At 36.8% G+C, this 14,786-nt stretch overlaps 1 protein-coding gene across 15 annotated transcripts in view; it reads right to left on the bottom strand.

The window, feature by feature from the left end:
• The window catches only part of CKAP5 (cytoskeleton associated protein 5), an 87,371-nt gene that overhangs the window by 42,156 nt on the left and 30,429 nt on the right, over positions 1-14,786 (bottom strand). For all 15 annotated transcript variants that reach the window (XM_007497393.2, XM_056801840.1, XM_056801847.1 and 12 more), the window contains 9 exons: positions 13,194-13,400; positions 8,621-8,792; positions 7,959-8,091; positions 7,151-7,251; positions 6,248-6,361; positions 3,962-4,066; positions 1,861-1,950; positions 1,575-1,739; positions 939-1,067 (listed from right to left, as the gene is read on the bottom strand). In XM_007497393.2, the coding sequence (XP_007497455.1) occupies positions 939-1,067; positions 1,575-1,739; positions 1,861-1,950; positions 3,962-4,066; positions 6,248-6,361; positions 7,151-7,251; positions 7,959-8,091; positions 8,621-8,792; positions 13,194-13,400 (1,216 nt within the window). The remainder of the gene's footprint in view (positions 1-938; positions 1,068-1,574; positions 1,740-1,860; positions 1,951-3,961; positions 4,067-6,247; positions 6,362-7,150; positions 7,252-7,958; positions 8,092-8,620; positions 8,793-13,193; positions 13,401-14,786) is intronic.

Genomic DNA, 14,786 nt, shown 5'->3' with positions numbered 1-14,786 from the left:
CTGACTTCCTTCAGTCAAGTCTATAAGTATTTACAAAAATTTTACGCTAAATGCAAAGCATGGGGAATTTTTAAAAAGGCAAAAAGAAGAGCCACAGCTCCCAAGGACCTTAAATTATAAATGGGGGAAGACAACATATAAAAGGAAGCTGAAAAAGGGGAAAGGGATGGGAAGGTACCCACAGGGGTATGATATTAAACTACAGAGAATAAAGGATGACTGCTCTAGGCCCCTTCTTCAGAATGGAGATTCTCGGAGGAGCTTACAAATTGGAGAAAGGGATTCCAGAGGTGCAGAGAGAAAGCAGCTGAAGCGGGTACAATCTGAAGAAGGCTCAAATCAAATGAAGCCTCTGCCAGAGGCTATTCCACACTGCCCAACCTCAAACTCTAAAAATTACTTTGTAGTTATTTTTTATCAACTAACTGGTTTATGTATACTTCTTCAAAGTACAATGCAAGCTCCTTGAGATAGGGAGGGATAGTTTTTATTCGGATCTTTCTATCCTCAGGGCCATGCATATAGTTGGTACATAAATGTGTTGAATAACAGCTAACATCTACAAAGTACAGCAAGTTTGGCAAAGCACTTCACAAACATCTCATTTTATTCTTACAACCCTGGGAGGTAGATGCTATCATTATCCACACTTTATAAATAAGGAAACAGAAGTAGATAGAGGTGAAGAGACTTATTTGTCCGTGGTCACATAGCCTGAACTTAGGTCTTCCTCACTCCATGTCCATGTTAACTATGCCATCTAGTTGCCTCTAGTTATGCATGAGTTTGACTAAGGTGGTCTGGGATCAAAAGTTCAAATCCCTACAAGGATTTCCTTGGAGCAATTCCCTGCCCCCAGTGCTTTTTCTCCAACTCAGAAAAATAAAGCCAAAAAGGCAAAAGGAGTCTTCTTTCATCATCACACATTATTGACTTACCCTATCAAGCTTGAGTTTGTCCACATCGGCTAGGAAAGGGTTTACAGCTTTCTCACCAACCACTTTCAAAGCAGTGCCCAGTGCTTCAAAGGCAGCATCTCTGACTTCAGGGGCAGAATCATTGATGTGCTATGACCCAAAAGGAAGAAAAATCATCTTTCTTATTTTTTCCCCTTAAAAAGAAAGGGTCTCAAGGTATTATTGGATCCAATTCAGATTAATGAATGTAAGTCAACACGTGAAGTTAACATGGGAGCAAAATATGACTTTCCTTGCATTGATGAACAGCAAGCTTTTCCTAAGGATACAGAGAACTGCCAGTATTTTATGAAATAACATTTCTGATCCCATCATCAACTACTCTCAAATTAGCTTAAAAATTTCAACAATTTTGATAACTATTCTTGTCCTATACCAGTCAAAAACTCCCAGGAGATGGATTAGGAAAGCCAAATTAAATCATTAGAAGCTCCGCTAATCAAATATCCCATGTCTTTTTCTATAAAGTAGTCACAGTGAAGAGACACTTAAAAAAGTTCACTTCAGTCACCAGGCCTGTCAAGGGATGTCAATGCATAGTGAAAGCCTCTAAATGTTGCTAATACAAACCCTCCAAGTTCTAACCTCCATTCGTACCTTCAGAAGAGCAGCACAAAAGGGCTTGAGCAGGCTCTTTGGCAGTGTGGAAGAAGTACAGTGACGGAAACTTCTTGCAATAAAAAGGGATGTTTGCTGTTTAATGGTTGGGTTCTTGTTGTCCATCACAGCTAAAACATCCTCACTGATGTTCTGTAGGGTAGTCTTCAAAAGAAGTTAGGAGAGAACAGAGTCAGACAATGGATACTGATCATCTGTGAATTAAGAGCAACCACAGTATTAACTTGGCAAAACAATCAACACAAACCAGATGTTACTAACTCACAGTTAGGAAGATCGCATCAATGGCTTCCTGGAGGGCTTGGACTACTTGAGGTTTCTTCTCTTTAAACTTCTCTAGGATGGTCGGCACTACCTGTGAAAAGGTACAGCTTAAGTTGAATAAAACCATTTCACAATTCCTGAGGGAAAAAGCACTATTATGTCCAAGCAAATTGACAGGGATCCATCATGTCCCAGGAGAAATGAAAAAATCTGGCTGAGAAAAGGATAAGAAAATGAGATCATAGCTAGATCTACTTATTCAAATTTAAAAATTAAAAATCCATCAAATTAGAAGTTTCACTATTTCCTTTCCCCCCCCAAACTCAGGACCTGGGAAACCAAATGGAGCACTTTTTCAAAGACCAAAAATCTTAGTCAAAATCACTTTATACGGAAAACTCATTTTATAGGAATGGTTCATGAAATAAGAAATAAGGACTAACTGGTAACAACTGTTAAAATGTAGATCATAGGACTCAATTTTCCTTTAGATAAAAATCTAAACCAATAAGTGCTTCTATAAAACTATTAAAATGCAACATGAAATTACATAGATCAATTTAAGAAATATTTGTGTACTAATAAACAGGTCACTGTGCTACTTAAGAAAAATATCAGTTATCTCTACCTTTTTTTAAAAGAAAAAAAAACACAAACACCTAAAAAATGTTCTAATTTTCTTAAATTGAAACAGATTTTGGTAGTGTTCTTCAATTTCAAAATAAAAATTAGTTTAAAAAGTTACCATTGGAAAAAAAACAAAACAAAAAGTTACCATTGGATCTCAGACTAGAAAAACATATGGTGACCCTTAGTTTAATCTTTAAATCTCAGAAAAAATATACTCCTAATAGAAAAAAGTTACATAAAAAAAGGCATAATTTTCTAAGATAATGTAAAGCTGAGAAAAACTGGATTGTGATGCTTATTTTGAATCCATGACACAGTCCAATGTTATCTAATCATTTGGTGTGGTACAGAAAGATTCTTTGAAATTATTTTTAATGCAGTGAGTAAGCAAGGTCTAAATATTATAAACATGTGATGCTAAATATTATATTCTTGTGCTGCAAAACAAAGATCCCTGAAGAGAGGGACTCGGTTCACCATCTCCCTGTCCCCTGGGAACCCTTACTTATTATGCTTGTTGATTATTATATTTACTGTGTTTCACTTGGAACTTCATCCTTTCTTTATTTTATCATGATTTTAATAAATTTTCAGATTTCTGGGAAAACATCAACAATAACAAAAACTTGGTGATACAATTTGGCTAAGAGACTAAACTCATTTAAGAATAAGGCTTTTCCAGGAACAGAATACCAAACTTCATTGACTATGCCATACTGGATTTTGAAATTTCTCCATAAACCCCAAGGTCAAGTAAGAGTCATAACTGTACAGAATGATCTCAGTTTGCTACAATTTACCTCTGACTTTAAGTTATTGAAACTCTCTTAACTCAGTTGCCTAGGTCAAAGAGATTTCATCAAAATATGTCCTAATAACTCATTTGTGACTGTGAAACCTAACATGAAAAACATTGATTAGCTAAAATCTAATTTTAAGTAGCAAAATAAATCAAACAAAACCATTTTTAATGATTGAGTATCCAATCCAATCTAATATCAAAGCCGATTTGCTTGTTACAACTAAATGTTCATTAGAATGTTGTGGGTACACCAACATGTGAGTCGAGAATTATAGTGACTACGAAGCACTGTTTAAAGGTTATTAATTTAATAAAGTAATTATTCTTTTAAAGCAAAGAATTTAGGGTATGGCATCTGTCGTCTGAAAGGGTTTAGGTTTGTTTGTTTGTTATTTTTTTAAACCCTTATCTTTCGTCTTGAAATCAATACTGTGTATTGGCTCCAAGGCAGAAGAGTGGTAAGGGCTAGGCAATGGGGGTCAAGTGACTTACCCAGGGTCATATAGCTGGGAAGTGTTTGAGGCCAGATTTGAACCTAGGACCTCCCATCTATAGGTCTGACTTTCAATCCACTGAGCTACCCAGCTGCTCCCAGGATTTTTTTTTTTAAACATAGACGAGATAAAACTATTGTTTCTCCTCCTGATTTCAAGAAGGCAGCACTACTTACATGGCCTGCATATTGACCAAACTTCTTCCTGAGCCCAACAGCAAGTCCAGTAAGACATTTTGCTGCCAAAGCCACCAACATGACATTAGTGTCTTTTCCAACAACCTAAAAACAAAACACAATAGTGTTAGTCTAATTAAAAGAAAACTTTGAAAAGTCACAGTGTGCTGAATCATTATTTATTTTCCTATTTGGTAGCTGAATGAATTTTGGGATTCCTAACAATTTCTGTCAAATAGTTTTTTTTCCCTTTTGTCCTTCTTTCCCTGAAGGCCAAAAGCCCCAGAAAAACTTGATACTGCCAATTCCCTCCCCTTTGGAGATAGTAGAGGAGCTAGAGATGAGGCAGCCAGTGCTAACCTGTGGGGTACAAGTATGAAAACTTCATTTTAAAAAGGGTAACAGCAGTTTAGAAGCACTTAAGTCACCCTGGAAGGAGTTCCCTAAAGAATCCCATATTGATAAATTTTTGGTTTGAATTCATGGGTAAAAAGGGAGACCTCAGGAGCAGGATGGACAGATGTTTTCAGGTCTTCCTGATGTCCCTTGAAGGATCTAGATGTTGCCATTGCTACTATAGCATCTCCTAAAAAGAATAGGTGGATTTAGGGGCTTGGTTTTAATGCAGAAAAAATGCATTTTTAAATGGTAGTTTCAATACTGCCTAGCTTGTGGCCCTTGCTAAACTCTCATCTGTTTATTTTGAAAAGGCAAAAACACCAGCAGAGTTGGACAAGTAAAAGAAGGTACTGAAGTACAAAAAGTATGATTCAACTAGAGAGCAAAATTACAGGAGCGGGAAAGTTACCCATTTAGCATGGCAATTAAAGTATAAACTAATAATCTGGTAGGACAAAAAAAATCATTTGAAAATTATTCTCTAAAAGACTCCAAAAAAAAGTTGATATACTTTTTTTCATGTATTTTAAGGAGAGAAAAATTATTACAGGGATTTGTATTCCCAGTACAAAGGGTGTCCTCAGGCACAAAAAGAAGTGAGGCAGGGATGGGAAGAACCTTTTCCTCTTAAGTACTATCCTGTCAATTTACTCCTCTTTTTGATGTTTTTTCCTTATTTTCCTTTTTTTTTTCTTCCCACCGGGTATAAGGGGACTGACTAAAGCATCTGTATAAAAAACTGTAATCAAATGTTATGATCTTTAGTCTTAATTTAAAGCAGATGAAATGAACCTTTATTTTTCAACACTCCCTCTCAGAGAACAAAATAGAAAGCACCTGAAAGGACTGATTTTCCTCCCCTGTGGGTTGGGAGTAAAAAAAAACAAAACAATAAAACCATTAAAAAAACGAGAAGGCTCCAGAAAGTCCCTAGAACTCTCTGCTCATCTTAGAATATAGCAAACAGATCCAGAAAGATAAGGTGACAAGTGCAACCAAACACAGGTAGTTAGCAGCAGAGTCAGGCCTAGATCCCTGGCCTCAGCCTATTGTACCTTCTCTAGCAGCAATCTGGTTTATAAAAGAAAAATCTCCCCTTTGCTCCAGACATTGCCCATGGATAGCTGCTATGAGGCTGGTTTCCCAAGCATAGCTCCAAGAGGATCACTTCTTAACAAAGCTTGTGGTGCCACCATAGCAGGAGTCTGCATGAGAGAGATCTTTTAAATGGTTTACATGATCTACTGCACTTCATAAATGCAGGACATAGAATCATATATAAGCACTGCCAGGCACTGTGACTAGAACCTTTGAAGTCATCAGGTCAAATCTATAACCTTACCTGAAGTCCTCCAGTGAGGGAGGACCCCCGACATCCTAAGGCAGAGATCTCTACTCTTGGATCATCTTCAAAGTCTGTACTCTTATCCCTATATGCTAGAGCTGTATTTTCAGATTTCATAAAAGCCATTAAGCATAGAGATCTAGAATGTTACTCAAGCTTGGCCTCAATAACTCGAAACCAAAAGCTTTCTAAAATGTTCATTGAACCTGATGACATATTCATATCCTCTTGCCCATTTAATATATAAAACAAAAGCATAGCTCTTATATTGAGCTCCATTCTGCTAAATGGAACCTATTTTAAATAGGTCATTCTGCAGATTCATAGACTTGAAAATCCTTCTTCATAATAATTTGTAAAGCTTCCTCACATGCCAATATTCTGAAAATACATTAATAATGGCCTACTGCTCCAAAGATTTGAAAAAAAAAATCATACTTCTATTGAGAAATAATATTTAAGACAAAACAGCAACTATTTAAAAGAGAAGTAATGCTACAGTCCCCATTTTGAAATCACATCACAGAAAAGTCCAGATTTACCTTTTTCAGTGCTTTGACTAAATCTGAATAATCTCCAGCTTCCAGTTTGGGGTTTTTCACCAGTACTTCTATAGCCTCCAAAGCTTCTTTTCTCTCTTGCCATTTTTTTGCCTCCTGTAAGGAGCAAAGTAAGAGTCACACATAGTGTGGAGTATCTTTACAAGTATGAAAGCACAAGCCCTAGTGTACAAATAACATGCTGGTTAAAGTGAAGAGTTAAGACTGTAAATGAAGCATCCCAGGTTATACCATCATAACAACAGTCAAGATGATTTTTCTTCAGAAATTATTTTTCTAAGGAAGTCTGGGAATCAAATGGCTTTCAGTGATCAAGCACCATGGTCTGATTTCCAATAGTACTGTACAGACCCGATGAATTATTTAAGAAAATAATACCAAGAAAGTCTTTTAAAAAAGAAAAAACCTTACCTCCAACTTAGAATCAACCAATACAAAGTATTGATTCTAAGGCAAAAGAGTGGCAAGGGCTAGACAATTAAATGATATGTTCAGTGTCATATAGGTAGGAACTATCTTGGGTTACATTTGAACCCAGGACCTCCCATTTTCAGGCCTGGTTCTCTATCCATGGTATTGCCCCTAAGAAAAATCTTCAACAGTTATGAAATATCACTAAGTGTTACTATTATAGAAATGCCTTATTATGTCTGCAAGAAATTACATAATAAAATATTTTCAAAGCCTTAGCATGAATACAAATAGTAATCACAAACTGGTCCAAATTTTTACTACTCTTAGAGGCCAGTTCCCCACATTACAGATACCATCATAACCACTTTCTCTTATCATTATAAGAATAAATATGTTGAAACAAGTGTTTAAAACTCAATAGGTGATTACTGTGAAAGCATCTAAAGAAAAGCAAGTCTATGGGTAACTTACAATTTTGTCATAGAAGTCTTTGGGAAGCTTAGACAGTATCTCCACAGCTTCTAACAGCTCATAAGCATCTATTTGTGGCACTTCATCACCATCATCACCACCTACAAGAAATGGGAAAACTTAGGAAATGAAAATGGAATATACATCAATCCTTTCCTATTATCTGTTCTGAATCTCATGGAAAGAAGGAAGGAACAGTCATTTATACAGCATCCAGCAGATCCTTCCTTTGTCCAGAGAAGCCCTAGATAATATAATGTGTCTTGTTGCTAGACTCCATACACATCAAAGAAAAAAAAGAAAAGAATTCAGTCAGGTCTTTCTGAATCCAGGCCCAACACTATCTACTTAGCCACCTTGCTGCCTCCTGAAGGAGTTTACATTCTAGTAAAAAGATAAGATGCTAACCCAAACAGCTATATATTATATGTGTGTTATTACCACATAGAACAAATAGGCATGAAAGCATATAGTGGAAAACAAAGATCCCAAGGTGGCATCTGAAATGAGCTTAAAAGATAGAAAGTCAATAGGCAGAGATAAAAAATGAAGTAGGTCAGTTGGTCAATAATCACTTATTAAGCATCTACTATGTGCCAGCACTCCATTATGTGCTAGAGATACAAAAAAGAAGCAAAAGAGTTCCTGTTTTCAAAGAGCAAACCGATATGCACAAACAAGATGTCAATAGGATGAATAGGAATAAAAAAGGGAGTCAAAGAGATGAGGAGAAAGCACAGTAGAGCAGAGCAGGCATGGGGATCTGATTATGCCAGTCATATAACAAGTCTGAGAGTACAGGGCTTACCTCCCTCAGCATCTCCTCCAGCAGACTGTTGTTGTTCCAATTTAGCTTCTAACTCTTGCTGGGAGCGCAGGAACCGACTAGGTTTAGGAGCCCCTGTGGGAAGTTTGACCCATTCTTCTTCTAGTTCCTTCAACTAGAAAACCATTAAGTTTTTTTAGAACTATTTGCAGAAACATCATCACTAGACAATGTTGCTATCAGATGATATGTTCTTGATTCATTTATTCTGTACAGTCTCAATGAAATGATCAAAGAAAATCTAAATTCCATCAGTGTGTTGGAGTATTGGTCTTCAAGCTGCCCACAAAGAAGAGTTTGAGCTTTTGAATGTTGACTAAGGGGGAGAGGGCAGCCCTTCCCAACCTGGTGTAGTTATAAAAACAAGATATCCATTTGGCAGCACTATTTATTTAAAGCATCACTTAGGAGTCAAATTATGGTCTTCAAAAAGAAACTCCAAACAACAAAAGACTAACACACCATGTAACAGGGCCTGTCCTGTAACAGCAGAGGAAAAGAATTAACAATACTCTGAGGACATCACAAGGACAAAAGGAACCTAAGAATCTATTTTGGAGATATATGCTTACCTCACTTCAGTATGGAAGGACCTCTATTTTATACCACGTGGCCAATAACAAAAACAGGTGGTAGGGCCTCACCTGGACAGAATTTATATTTTGTAGCGGAGCTTTCAGAGCATCCCGAATCCATCTGTAAATCTCCACAGCAATTAATTTGGCCTCATCTCGAATGGCCTTCTCTCGAGACTCAAAGAGTTTTGGCAACACTTTGATAATTGGCTTAAGTAAGATGATTTTTGAACCAAATTCACTAGAAGTAAAAGGTTGAAAAACATATATGTTTGTTATCAGTTGAAACTTTTACCCACCTACATGCACTTTCCTAATCCTTCCAACACCTAATGCTCTTTCCCTAAACACTCTGAATTTTTTCTGCGCAGAAATAAATGTACATGTTTCTTGAATGTGAACTTCCTGAGAGTAGGCACTGTTTCATTTCTTTTTATTTGCCCCATAAGCACTTATAAATGTTTGCTCACTAATATACACATACTTAAGTAGTCATTACCCTGACAGACTTGGAAGACAAAGAGGCAAAGAACAAAGAAATGGTTCTGGGTGTCCAGAACCATCTTTAATACATCTAGAAGCAAATCTTCTAAGGAGACTGTTATACACTACTTTGGTTTCAAATACTCCTCCTCCTGCTACCGCCACACAATGAAGCTAATCTAGATGGCTAGTTTTACAAGATGTTTCACTTAATAAATTGATAATCTTGACTAAAATTTTTTTGACAATTTAAAGACCATACATAGCTTGGCAGCACATATTCTAAAACAAACAAAAATGCATTGATTCTTTAGGGCTCATTGAGGTGAGGAATATCCCAAATCATTTACATGTCTGGGGATGAGGACAAGGTGTTTTTGTAATGATCACTGTGTAGTTCTATAATCATGGAAATTTTCTGGTTTATCAAATCAAAACATTAAAGTTTGATCCAGCAGACCTATTACCTAGTCTGATCTTTTAACTTCAATTCATTTCAATTCAATTTCTGAAGGATGAAGGAAGGCACACACGTTCCCAAGGATGCTCTATTTAATTTTTTTTTCATTTAAAATAATTTATTTAGTTAATTTATAACATTATTTCTTGGTTACAAGAATCATATTTTTTCCCTTCCCGTAGCTGACGTGCAATTCCACTGGGTATTACCTGTGTCCTTGATCAAAACCTATTTCCATGTTGTTGGTCTTTGCATTAGGATGTTCACCCAGAGTCTACATCCGCAATTATATTCCCTCAACCCATGTATTCTCTATTTAATTTTTTAAACCATTTTCCAATGGGTAGTCTGTAGCTTCTGTTGATGTCCAAGACATTCAAAAATTTTTTTTCCATGGTTATATGATTCTTCTTGTCTCCCTCCCCTATCCTGGAGTTAACAAGCAATTTCACCGGGTTATACATACATCATCACTCAAATCCTATTTCCATAATATTCATTTCTATAATAGTCATTTTTTAAAACCAAAACCCCAAATCATATAGCCATACAAACAAGTAATAAGTCTCATGCTTTTTTTTTTTCAATTTCTACTCCCACAGTTCTTTCTCTAGATGTGGACAGCATTCTTTCTCATATGACCCTCAGAGTTTTCCTAGATCACTGCATTGCTTTTAGTAGCAAAGCAGGACATTTTTTAAAAAGAGTTGATTCAGACTAGAAGGCTAGCAGTGGTTCTCAACCTTTCTAATGCCGTGACCCCGCAATATGGTTCCTCATGTTGCAGTGACCCCAAACCAAAAAATTATTTTGGCGGCTACTTCAAAACTGTAATTTTGCTACAGTTATGGTTCGGAATGTAAATACCTGATATGCATTATGTATTCTCATTGCTACAAATTGAGAGGTTGAGAACCGCTGGCTAAGGGTTAGAGAAGAGTCCTCTGAGAACTCCCTGTAAGTAAAAGCCTGGAGTCACAGGACACAGGGCTACCTTCTGTCTCTGCAGCTCACTAACTCTCCCAAAGGCATAGTTTCACCATCTATAGAGTAAAATGGTCCAGAGGCTCTTTGAGGTTCCTTCCAGCAGAGAACTATGAGCTTAAACTATTTGTTCATACCTCCTTCAAAGCACTTTACAGCCCTATCCTACCCCACAGATTCACCAAGTCCTCAAACATTACTGTTGACACCTTGACTGCCCCATCAGCTACTCCTAGTAATGACTACTGCTAACATAATGCAACCAGAATGAAGATGATTTAGGTATAAAGCTTCCTTAGGGTAAAGCAATCTACCAATTCAGGGCTTCTTAAATCCCCTTTTTTTTGGGTCACAGACCCCTTTGGTAATCTGATGTAGCCTATGGACTCCTTATGTTTTTAAATACATAAAATATAACATATAGGATTGCAAATGAAACTAATGATATTGAAATAGTTATCAAAATTAAATATATACACATTCAGGAATCCCAGTTAAAAATCGTGTATAATTGAAAATCTGTTACCCTAAAAAAAGAACTACATTTCCGGGAGCACACTGACTTCCTGTCATTACGGCGTACTTTCTGTAGACAGGGGATATTAGTCGGGGATGTGGAGGGTCCAGCCCTTCTTTTTGGCCCTGTTGGGGGACATGGCAGTGGTGAGTGGAGATTGAGAAAGTGCTAATCAGCCATGGGCACGTGGTCTTTATTTTATATCCTCTTTATTCCTTGATTTCTAATGATCATTAATAAATCCCTTAAAATACAATATTTTTATTATTTGACATTAATTTTAATTTTTACAATCACAACAGAGAAGCTATAATGCAGTTTGTCTAATCATGACATGGAATATGTATTTTTTTAAATAACAGAAGTAACTTTTTAGACATTAGTTTCCCAGGACATGACTTACAGTTTCTTCTAACCCTAAACCACCAGGACAATGAAGATTGATTGCCTTGGTAAAAGTGCTGCTGTTCCTTCTGGAAAGGACAGATGCTAGTGTACCCCAGCACTCAGGTAGCATAAGGTTTCAAGTACAACACTTTCCCCAACAAATTACTTCTGCTGCTCTTAAGATGAGAGCTTCTTTTTCCCCACTGCCTCTAAGAAGTGCCCATCACTCTGATAGCTTGCAAAATGTGAGGAGTAAGAGGTCTCATGGGTAGAAAAGAAAAGAGACACTGGATTTACTGATGGGCTGCTCATTCAGACGCCATTGTGGTTAAGAACAAAAAGAGCTAGATGCCATAGGTTGTTTTAAAATTAAAAACTCATTTTAAAATAAACTTAATTCATGTTTTTACCTAAAACCATTTATGCAGAATGTGGAGAAAAATTACAAGTCTGAGAAATTTATAGTACTTAAAACTCCAGGAATGCTAAATTTAGAAGACTATAACACATCATACATACATGCTGATATGAATATATTCATAGGGACACATGCACACGCACACCTTAAGAATTCTACTGGTATGAACAGACCAAATAGTCAGCTAGCTCTTTCCAATAACTGGAGAATGGCAGATAGGGATTACCAATGTCTATTTCCAAGGACAATACATGTTTTACTTTTCTAATCCCACAGTAATGAATGTTACAAGGAAAATATCTACTGTGTTCTGATATGATAATATATCTAGTCAAAGTGAAGTTTTAAGAGAGTTTGAAAATTCACTTAAGAGGTAAAGAATTTGGTCAGGGCTTTATGAAATCTGAATTTAGATACTTTTACATAGTACAAATTCTAATGAAAGTAACTTTTAAAAAAAGATTAAGGACATTTGCCAGGTCACAAACAGAGATGATTACTATCGTGCATTATAATATGCCACACATTTAGCATTTCCCTAAAGCTGCTCTGATATAGAAACTACTGGGGACATGGTATCAGAATGGAAGGCCTGCCAAAGGAGAACAAACTAGGGGTTTGTTTAATTTAAATTCACACTGTACGTTACAGCTGCTTGTTCCCCAAAAAGATTCACTCACATTCACACAAGAGTTCATTTAAAGTCAGCAACAAAGTCTGAAGTTTAAATAACCTACTACCCAACAGCCTAAGTTACTTTCTATTTTGCAGTTCTATGCTCCCATAAAAGATGTACAACAGAGGTGTCCCTAGTGTGGCTCAAATCAGATTAAAATATTAATTGGGAAACATATAATTTGTGGTTTTCTAAGTCAAACATGCTGCCCTCTAGCTGAGTTTGACACCACTGATGCACAGAATTTATTTTAGGATGACAACGATTAAGTCACTGCTTTAGGCAAATGGCCTGACCCTAGAACAATAGCCAATAAGTCCAGCCCTCTGAAATCTACACCTACTGACAGTATAGAAGTGGGAGAAATGGTTGAAGTGCTTAATTTCTGCAAGATAATCTCTTCCCCCACACTCCAAAATAAGGTCAATTCTTAAACTAAACCTGATCTATTTTTATTAGGAAGGGGTTTAGTTCTGATAGCAACACAGGTAAAGAATATAATTCATCATTCACTAGATGTGAAGAAGCAACATACTTGACAGGCACCAGCCTTCTTAGGGCCCATAGTGACTTGAGAATGCTAAATCCCAGTGGTTTCCATTTCTGTGTAAGGCTCAATGACAGATTTACTCTAAACAGAGCTCAGTTCCTCATCACACATACTCAGGGGGCTGTCAGATTTCCCAAAAGCCTTTCTCCTGATGGTGTAAGGCTCACCTGAGGGCTTTCCTCAGTGTCTCTATACAGGCAACTGTGATTTTGGGGTTCTTACTGTCCAAACCCTTTAGAAGCTCTTCTTGCACGGCTTCCCCCTTTTCAATCTCTATGTACATCAGACAGATCTCTGAGCCAAGTTCCTTCGCTCTGGCTTTTGGCTGGTTGAACACTTTACTTACAACCCCTGATACAACTTCTCCTGTGGTCCTGAAAAACAGTTAAAAACAAAGATTCACTTTAGTTCACGAAGAAAGGCTCAAGAAGATTTAAAAAAAAAAAAGGGAAGGGGGAGAAGATATCTTATCTGCTTACATATCAGAATTAATTGAAATGGACCCTGAATCTAATTTAGTCTATTTTCTTTTTACTCCAAGGATATTTTTAATTTACAAACCATAGGTTAGCATGTTTTATAAAAGACAGAAAGAACAGAATTGAGTTCCAGAATTTTTTTTTTTAAAGTAGAGATTTCTTAGGGCAAGTGAATTTTTTCAGAGGATGAAAAGAGATTTGGTCTCTCCTCCTTATAATGAGTATTAAGGATATTAAGTAATATGCTTATTTTGGAAGGACTACATAACTGGGGAAGAGGCATTAAGTTTCTTTTCTCCCCAACTCAGTAAAATTTGAAAATTAGCCTTGGTCATTGCTTTTTTTCCAATTTGCCCCAATCCCCAAAGCTGCCAATCCAACTCAACAACCAATGAAATAGACAGCTAATTGTCTGATTACTAGAGGGCTTGAAGCACATCGTCTTCATTGACTGTTGACACAAATTAAGGCATCTAACACCTTTTGGGAAGATAAAAACACTTTTCAACCTACTAACTTGAACTGGAAAGACAGCTTTCATGAGGTGGGAGGAGGAACGCAGAGCTGGAAACAGCCCCATTAGCTCCCTCCCCTCAACAACAGCACCTTGAACAAACAAGTTATTAAGCACTTATTCATGCCAGGCTCTACAAACACAGAAGAGACCCTGACCTCAAGCAGCTTATAGTTCACTAGAGGAATAAACAAGTAAAGAATGTAATGTGAAAAGAGAGAACACTAAGGACTTGAGGCTTCCAAAGGAGATAACCTGTGAAGGAAGAAAAGGCTAAGAGGTGCAGCTGAGGAATAGGTAAATTCCAGGCATAGGGGAGGTACAGAGTGTGGAGTCTAGAGAAGTAAAAAGTAATGACAATGAACTGAAAGGTTTATAAAGCATTTACATATATTATCTCAATCCAATGTGCTGGTTGTTATTAGCACCTCCATTTTATGATAAGGAAACAGAGTTCAGAAGTTAAGTGACTTGCCCAGGGCCACAGAGAGAGTGAGAAAGAGAGAAAGGATTAGAATTTGGGTCTTCTTTATTTCAAGTCCAGCTCTGTACTGCATATCTATGCCACCTAGTTCCATATAACTCTAATGCAGAATTGGTGAAGAAAAATATAGGATAAGCTGGAAAAGTATGCTGAAATCAGATTGTGGAAGCCTTAAGTACCAAGATGAGTTTGTATTTTTTTTCCCTAGAGGTAAGAAGTGGTCATTGAAAGTTTTGAGTCAGGGGAGTGACAAACATGGTTAGATTTATTCTTTGAGATTATT

This window comes from Monodelphis domestica, chromosome 6 (genome assembly GCF_027887165.1).
Source record: "Monodelphis domestica isolate mMonDom1 chromosome 6, mMonDom1.pri, whole genome shotgun sequence".
Lineage (NCBI taxonomy): Eukaryota > Metazoa > Chordata > Mammalia > Didelphimorphia > Didelphidae > Monodelphis > Monodelphis domestica.
This window is presented reverse-complemented; position numbering and strand designations above follow the sequence as displayed.